At 49.2% G+C, this 8,733-nt stretch overlaps 1 protein-coding gene across 1 annotated transcript in view; it reads right to left on the reverse strand.

Moving 5' to 3' along the window:
- The window catches only part of DPYSL3 (dihydropyrimidinase like 3), a 28,793-nt gene extending 26,758 nt beyond the window's left edge, over window positions 1-2,035 (reverse strand). The window contains exon 1 of the mRNA XM_059483397.1: window positions 1,717-2,035. Within this exon, the coding sequence (XP_059339380.1) occupies window positions 1,717-2,010 (294 nt within the window). The 5' untranslated portion in view covers window positions 2,011-2,035. The remainder of the gene's footprint in view (window positions 1-1,716) is intronic.
- Window positions 2,036-8,733: the final 6,698 nt, after the last annotated feature.

Consider the following 8,733-nt stretch of genomic DNA (forward strand, 5'->3'; position numbering starts at 1 on the left):
CCCATTGCACTGTCCTACTCTGGGTCGCCTCAAAGCTTGAAAGCCACAATACCAAATCATACAATTCCTTCTAGCCAGGCACACACAAAAACACATACATGAAGGTGCCCACCCTCTTAGGCAAGACGTACAGATAAAAGGAGTTACTTACTCACTGACCCTTACTTTCCTGATGCTTATCAGCTGAAGGCCTGAGAGGAAGAAATCTAGAGGCAGAAATCATCAGGAAGAGAGGAGCTGCTGAAGGAAATCCTCAGCCACAGAACACCGGAGATAAGGGTCTACATAAGACCTTAAAAGGGAACAAGGCTTTTTTTGAATTTTTGGCACAGCTAATAAAGAAAAGCTCACAGCAAAGCATGCAGACAGGCTGTCAGGAGTTTCAGCTCCTTTTCCAATAAGAAACAGCATAAAATTGTTAATGCAGTGGTTAGTTCTGCAGCTGCTACTTAAACCACGTGGACAAGGTTGATACTGACAGGAATAATGTTAATTTTGTTCCTGACTTTGTAAAACAGCTGTAAAGGAGCAAAGCTCAAGAACCTGAATTGAGAAACATGCCAAACCATGCCAGTAAGAAACCAAAGAGCAGAGGCTGAAAAAATTAAAGTGCAATGAAAAAAGCTCAAATTAAGCATTGCCTAGCTAGACATTCCTATAGAAGACAGTGGACACTTAGGACAGCCTGATGCTTTTCCCCAAAATCGAGACAGCTCAAGTTACCACAGTTCACTGCCGTGCTTCCACTAGGCTCATGCTAGTGAGGTTAGGCTTCCAGAGCACCAGCGTCTGCTGTTTATCAGGGTTTGCACTCCAGACCCAGTGGAGGTTTCTGCAGAATGTCAAGATAACCACTACACCTCTCTGTGCTACGATGCAGGTGATTTTTTATTCCATCTTCAAAAATGGGGAGGGGGAGGTGGGAGGAGGTTTGCCCCTGTTCACAGTTGAAAAAGAGTGACCTTAAGATGGCTATTAAAAAGTTCAGCTCCTAACAAACTTATTGACCAAGAACAGCGAATAGCCTTACTCACCTGATGCAAAAATGAGCCACAGGACCACTGAAATCCCAAACAAGATAGTCACACAACACTATTAACTTAATCATGTTCTTGCCCAACTGCTAGTGCAAATAGGACCAGAACCAGCACAGCAAGCCATCTCACCCTCCAGCAGGACTATAGTGTGGAGCTGCATGGATTAATTTATCCCTTTCACTTTGGTGTAAATTGAGAAACTTTGTGCCTAGCGATACCTTCAAAGCTGTCACTTCCAGATCAATGTGCCGCCCCCCACTGCTGGTGTGGTACTTCTAGTTTGTGTCCATGAGAGATAAGGATCTGCCTGGTTTGAAGCAGCAGCTCCAAAATCCCCACTGTTTTTGTTTTTCTTCCATGTTCGGTGCCGCGGGAGTAGCTATTCTTTCATAAAAGTATAAAAGAGTTCCTGCAGCAAACCGAGCCAGCGACTCTGACCGTGCCGGTGCCGCGGCGAGCCCGCCGACAGCCCGCTCGGCGGGCGGAGCTCCGCGCACCGGGGCCGGCCGCGACGGCGCCTTGCCGCGGGGCGGCCGGGGCGGGGGAGCCCCCGAGCACCACCAGCGGCTCCTGCAGGGGCGAGCGGCGGCCGGACCCACCCGCGGCCCCACACCGCCCCCGAGACCCCGCCCCGGGGCCCGCGCCCGCCGTCCCGGCCCAGCTGCGCCGCCGGCCCTACCCTGTCGTCCGCGGGGGCTGGGTCCTGGAGCCGCTCGTCCCCGGCGGCGGCGGGGAGGCCGCCAGCGTCCTGACCGGGGCTGGGGGCCGCGGCGGGCGGAGGGTCGGGGCCGGCCGGCGGCGGGGCGCGGCGCTGCCCAACGCGCAGCGCCCCAAAGTCGAGGGTCTTGCTCTCGAAGGCGCCCTCGACGTTGCAGAAGAGCCCCCCGCGCTTCGGACGAGGCGTCGCCGCCGAGCCGGGCCGCGCCAGGTACACCGGCAGCTCCTCGTCGTCGCGCCGCCCGTCCGCCGCCATCCCCGCCGCGCCGCCAGGACGGGACGGACGGGGCGGGCTGGGGCGGGCCTGGGCCGCAGGGCGGGGCGGACCCGACGGGAGGCTGAGGGGCGGCGGGACCCGGTGGGTGGCGCTCGGTCCGACCCGGGGGCGGCTGCTCCGGTGTGCCTCGGGCCGGGCGTTGCTGTGCGGGCGCTGCCGCCGGCCGCCCTCCCGGGACGCTGCGGCCGTGAGGACGGGGCGGAGCGCGGGAGCGCCTCGCCGCTGGCCGGACGGGCTGTGCCCGGGCGCACCGGCAGCGGCCCCGACAGCCGCGTGTCGGTTTTCCCCCGCCGGTACGCGGTGCAGCCCGCAAACCAGCGTTCGCTCGCAAGCCCGGGGCCGTAGCTCGCTCCGCTCGGGCCGCGGTTCCTGCAGACCCGCTGCGGACAGGCGGACGCTGCAGCCAGACGGAGGCAATGTCCCCTGCGCAAAGGCTTCGCTGCTCCTGACTGACCGCGCAACAAGCTCCGTGCCTTGGCTAGCTTAAGGTGTTGCTTGGAGAGCTCCATTGCGACTTCATTTCAAAAGTACTGGAGGCCCGAAGAGCAGACGGACAGCCAAGACTGGGTCTTACAAATGCTAATGGCTGTATAAGAGTAGTAACCTGTGAAATCTATCGTGAGCCCCAAAACTGGAGCTTTGACTAAAATCGTTTTGCTTAGTGCTTATTTCTTTATCTAGAACAAGTGTGCATGGTACCTGGGCTCGACATACTGTCAAGTGATTTCTCACACCGCATTTTTGTGTTACGAAATATTGTCAGTCATGTTTTTTTCAACCTTTTCTGCAAAAACAAAACAGAGCCATTATCTCTGCCAGTCCTCCAAGGATTGGTGGTTCTTAAGGAAAATCCACATGGAGCCTGACCCATCACGGGTCAGAAAAATGACCCTGTGATTAAGCCTGGAGAGGCAGTCTGGGGGCACTGGCTGACTGAGGCTTGAGGCTGTGTGGGAGGAAATGGTTTGGGATCATTTCCCTCCTTTTCAATGCTGGGAAGCAGTCTGCTCTTGTAACTGGACTCGTACCAGTGTCATTAACTGAATCCATTTTTTTCTCCACCTAAGTGGAATAATCTACAGTAACTTGAACTTCTGAATAATTATTCAGGTCTAAAGGGTTAGAAGAAGAGAGGATGGACTAAATATAAACAGACTGTGTCTGTAAACTTGGAAGAGTTACTTTAAAAGCCTGTGTTACACAGCACGGTGAAATACTGATCATTGTCTGCCCTTACTTTCTCTAAAGCAACACCAGAGAGGTGTTGCATTTGGTTGTTCTTGGGCTCTTGCGTGAACTTCAATATGCAGCTGCCCCAGCATTGCGGCTTCGTGGTGCTCGGCACCGTGAGCGCCGCTGCCGCCTCACCAGGATGTGCCAGGAGCCCAGCACTGTCACGTCTCAGATGCAGGGGCGGCAGCAGTGGCTGGCAGCTAGAGAAGGAAGTATCCCTTCAAATAGCCAGAAAACCTTTGTTCCGGAGCTTTTTCTACTCCTATTCTCCTGGCAAATGCCCCTCCACTGTGACTGGATGCTTAGCAGCAGCACCACCAGTACTGGCCAAGCACGCCAAGTGGCTGTCCACCAGGTCTTTACCTTCCTAAGGGACTGCCTTAGCATAAAGGAATTAATCCTCCTGCTGCAAGTGGGATCCACTGCGTGGAGGATGAAGCCCCCCCTCAGGCAGCTCGTGCCCCCTGAGAGGGATGTGCTGATCTTGGAGCTGGGGCCGCGCGCGTCACGCAGCGAGCAGCACATGAGGAGTGAGCCTGTCCGGGAGGAGCAGCGCTGCAGGCTGCCCTGTGCCTTGTGCACTAACCACAGTGCAGTTAGAGTGAGCCCCTTTTTGGCTGGGACATCTCCGTATAGCTCTGCAACTTCATGGGGAGTTAAAATTCTCTGGAACAGGGCCTGGCCTTTGTCTGATTCTGCAAACATGCAAAAATTTCAGCATTGTACTTTAATAGCAATATTTATTTAAATCCTGATTCCAATGTTTATCTTTCCTAGTGCCTTGCTGCATAGATGGCCGCACTGAAATTATCTGCACCAGTAAAGGAGTACAGGGCTCTTCTGGGGAATGAAGGCTTTAAAACCTGACTTTTAATGAAAATCATTCCCTGTATAAAGACAGTTCTTGATTTATACTTTTCAAATTGCCATTCACTTCTAAGATCTTTCTTGTTAGGCTACTAGTTCAAGAATACCATGAAAACTGAAGTTTGTTTTCAGTGTGTGTTCACTGCATAGTTGCTTTTGAGCCCAGCAGAAGGCATTATTTATATTTCTGTATATGTATGCCTTGGATCAGATGTAAAGCTTTTAATTATACAATGCCAAAATGTCTGCCTCCTGTAGTTAAGTAAATGTTCTCTTCTTTAAATCACATGTTTATATGCTCATGGACAAAAATGTTTGTCAGGCAAACAGTCATGAGTGGTGCAACCTCAAACCCTGCTGGCAAAGCAGCTCTCCTCTCGCTTCTCTGTACAAAGCAGATTGAAGATAGAAATCAGGGAGGGATCCAGTGGGAAGTGCCTGAGCCCAGGGAGGATGGAGATGGTAGGCATGTGAGCTCACGTGCTTTGTGCTGCCACCGACTCACCAGAGCCAACCATCGGTCCTGCAAAGGTTTCCTTGGCTCAAGGGCTGGGTTCCCACCCTGAGCCCAACACAGAAGTGCTGTTCCTCCTGGGTCAGGAGTCTGAGCTGAGCCTGACAGATGGGCACCGCTGGTTGTCTCATGAAGGAATAGAAATTGGCTGCTCTTCTGATCTAGGGAGCAGCATTTATTTTATGGGAAATTCTGTCGTGGCAAGCTTCTAATTCTTGTCTTTGCAGTTGAGTAAGAACTGTCTAAGGCACACTGAGAAATGGAAATCAGTCATGTTACAATGTGAGGTGCACTGGTTATGAATGGGGGAATGGTGCAGCCTTCTGGGAAGTGGTCTTTAGGCAAATCCCTTTCTGCAAAAGGATTAGTTAATAAGATGGGACATAATCACCCCATCTGGGGTGTGCATTTTCCTGTTCTGTGCTCTCAAAACCCCAGTGCTGGTTGTCTTTGTCCTCACTGCTGCTGCCAGAGCAGGGGCTGGGTTGGGGTCAGAGCCTGTGCAGGAATGGCAGCTCTAAACGCCCAGCCTCAGAGTGTCCCGTGAGAGGCACAACGCAGCTGTCGCTTTCTCAAGCATTTTCTTCATGAGGCTGTCAAGCTTACTGTTATCTTTTAAATTTTTGAAGAGGAATTCAAATTGCCGACTGAATCATTCAAATAGCAAAGGTACTGACAGGGAAGTCAAATTAGGTCATTTTGCCTGCCACTGCCACTCTTGTCCTCCAATAGGTATTTTCTGATGACTTTGCTAATTTATTTTCCATTTGTCAGGGCAGTGTGTAGTTTCTTATTTGGAAAAACTCTACATCCTCTGCTGGCAAACTTCTGCGCCTTTTCCCAGCTCCCAGATGCTTTGTGCAACATCATTCTATCTGTAATAAAAATTAAAAGTGGTTTAAAATAGGAAATTTGTTTAAAAGAGTGAAGCATGTCCCAGATTGTGACATGTTGTTCACATAATGCCGCCTGTGTCACTGGAAGTTGCTCATTACACCAGGAAGCATCTCAGACTCCATAGCTGTGACTACAATGCTCACTAGACTCAGAGAATATTGTGTTACTTGAAGGAAATAGACTATTGACATTAGGTGGGATTTGACCCCTTCCTTCACCAAAGCTGACAAGCCTGAGCTGTGTCCTGAGTGAGGACATTTCCTTCCTTGATGTCAGTTCTATACAGAATGGTCTTACACTGATTTTCCTGTCGGTCTGGAGGCAGCATGTCTTTGATTGCATGTGAAAAGGATGTGATGTAATGACTGCATAACATTGTGAGCAAGATAAATGCACATCAGCCTTCATAGCTTGCTTTCTTCTGATGCCTGTGGGTTCAGCTGGAGAAGCAGCAGGACAGTGGTAGTAGCAGGTTAACACTGATTTCTTCTGATTCCTACAGGATTTGATAAAACTGCATCCCTTTATTACATGCATGATAAGTTGCAATGATGAAGTAAGTCCTAATTGTCTTGTTTCATGCTAAGTTAGAGCTGCCTTCTCATACTCTGCAGTCATGATTTACAAGTGTGTCCTGTTTCTGGAGGCTGACAGATAAACAGGGTTGTTCTATTATCATTCTTGCAGCAGTGTCAGGACAGCCCCTGGCACTGCCTTTCATGTCTCAGGGAAAGTCAGGCTAAATACAAATGCAGAAGAAACAGTGGAAGAGTTAAGAAAATCTGATTGTCCCACTTACATTTAGAAGCAGAGGTCAGGGATGGGTGGGCTTCTTTGTTCACTCAGAAAAGGCAGGTTTATGAAGGGCAGGCGACTGATGAGCCTGCTATCTCAGTCAGCTGGGGCTGATGCCTGCATCACCACACTCCAGTTTCTAAACTTTCAGACATAGGCATGTTAGGTAGGAGATGAGACAGACCTTTGCGATCCTCCAGGCTGCTCTGCATGTTGGTCCCTGGGGAGCTGCTGTGCACAGGGTGTTGTCTTGCTGAAATCCTTCACCGAAGCCAAACCACTGCAGAGTCAGAAAGCCAAGGCATTTGAATCTGTCAAAAGCTTGTTCAGTATTTCATGCCAAAACCACAGGGAGAGCGGGTTAATAGTGTGGTTATTTCTACTGCAGAATGCTATTGTATTGTTGGAGGGAGTAACTTCAAGCAACACACACAGCCTGACTTCAGCATGCGTCGTACTAACAGAGACCACAAATGTGATAAGCAGCTGGAAGTTATAATCTTCTGTGCTTGGTTATTCCAAGAATATTTCTGAAATGCAGTAATGCTTTTTGCTCACAGATTTGTTTAGTGCTGAGCAAAACCCTATGGAAAATTCCAGTATTTCCACACATGGGGTATTTTTTTCTTCCTAAAATGAGTTGCTAGACAAAATATTAAGAAATTGTAATAGTGGAAAAAGAGTTCTGAAAAATTTTCTGTGGGCAATCCGGACTCTCCTTCTCCCTCACCAAGTCCTCCAAGGAAAGATTACTGTCTTCTCAGTGCCAAAGGACTCCCGTGGCACTGCAGGCCTTGCAGTCAGATGCAAACTGAGTGAATTACGAAGTTGTTTGGGACAAAAGGCACCAGAGATAAGTAATGTTTTGAAGAGGATCAGAAGCACAGATCTGGCATCAGTATAAAACCCCAAATATTCCAACTTGGCTAGAGTGTGCTCGGCCTACCTGACCCAACAAAGAGGAACAGGTGGTGACCCTGGAGGTTCTGCACATCAGGTGAGCTCCAGCCACCTTCTATTAAGATGGACACACCCAGAGGTGTCACTCCAGATTTCTAGAACCAGCCAAGTAAACTTGTAGACAGTTCTGTTGTTTGCATGTCAATAGGTACCTTCAGGATCACAGTTTCAGGAATGGTGAGATTTTAGCCACTCTAACAGCTGTCTGGCCAGGTGTGGTGTGGGCTGTTAGGGCCTGGATGAGATGGATTTATATAAGGAAACACACATTCCATAAAAGTTTGAAGCCCAGAATATTCTGACAGACGTGTGCCACCAGATTCACTTCAAGAGCAGTCAGCCCACTTCCTCTGGGTTCATGTTCTGCATCTCAAAATCAGTCTCCTTCCACCTGGTCTGTTTGTTCCCTGCTTCTTGTATGGCATTGTCTAGCATCTTCCCTAAGCTGTGGGGCCTGGTTTGCCTGGTCTCACTGTGTGTTTGGCCTCTGTTGTGATGGCAAATGCTGACTTGCTTCCAATCATATCTGTTGTTGTGACTACCTCTCATTCCAGCTTATCTTAGGCATCACCAGCTACTCTCCTCTGTGCCTGCTTTTACTCCCAGAAATGAGCTGGAGGATTAAGCTGAGATTTCCTGGTTTCCATGGTGTTGCACTTGACCTAAATCAACCACTGCAGACCTACAGTGTCCTTTCTTTCAACCTCTCTCCCCTTCAACCTGTAGCTTCAGAGGAGTGCACTGATGCAAAAATGGGTGGTGTATCTAGAGATAATTAGTGATTATATGCCAGTGATTACAAGCCTATAACGAATAATGAGATGTCAGCAGAGTAGAGTCACAGTGGATTTAAAGGTACTATGTTTGCTTGTTTGTTTATATGGCTCCATGTGACTGTGAGGAAGCAAGCAGTCAAACATACTTTGGCCAGGCTGGTGAGGGAAACAGAGCTGCCATTTGTGCATTTCTTGTCATGGCCCTGCACAGCCTGGATAATGCACAAAAGTGGCTCTCTAAGTACTGCAGAAACCAGGCTGAGACAGAAGATCCTAGTCTGCTTGCCTGTCAGTCTGTTTGCTGCTGCTTTGGAGGAAAACAGTATTCTGTAAACTGGAGTGTCTGATGCCATGCAGGAGCTCGAACCTGTGCTTGCCATGTCTGTGACTACTTCTTAATTTTTCACTTAATTTTCATACCTCCAGCTGATCTAGTTATGTTAGAAATTGTGTTCAGTCTGTATTCACTGTCCAACAAAATTCTCCTTTGGAATCAGTGTTAAACTGTCCTACCATTAAGGACTGGTGGGCTATCCCTTCCACACAGATGTTAAAATAGATAAAAATAGATAATGTCCATCTATGTTGCTCGCTAAGTATGTCCTAGAGAAAAGCTTACAATCACCACTTTTCAGGGAATAGAAGAAAAAGGCTTCTATA

The sequence above is a fragment of the Ammospiza nelsoni genome, chromosome 16 (genome assembly GCF_027579445.1).
Source record: "Ammospiza nelsoni isolate bAmmNel1 chromosome 16, bAmmNel1.pri, whole genome shotgun sequence".
Lineage (NCBI taxonomy): Eukaryota > Metazoa > Chordata > Aves > Passeriformes > Passerellidae > Ammospiza > Ammospiza nelsoni.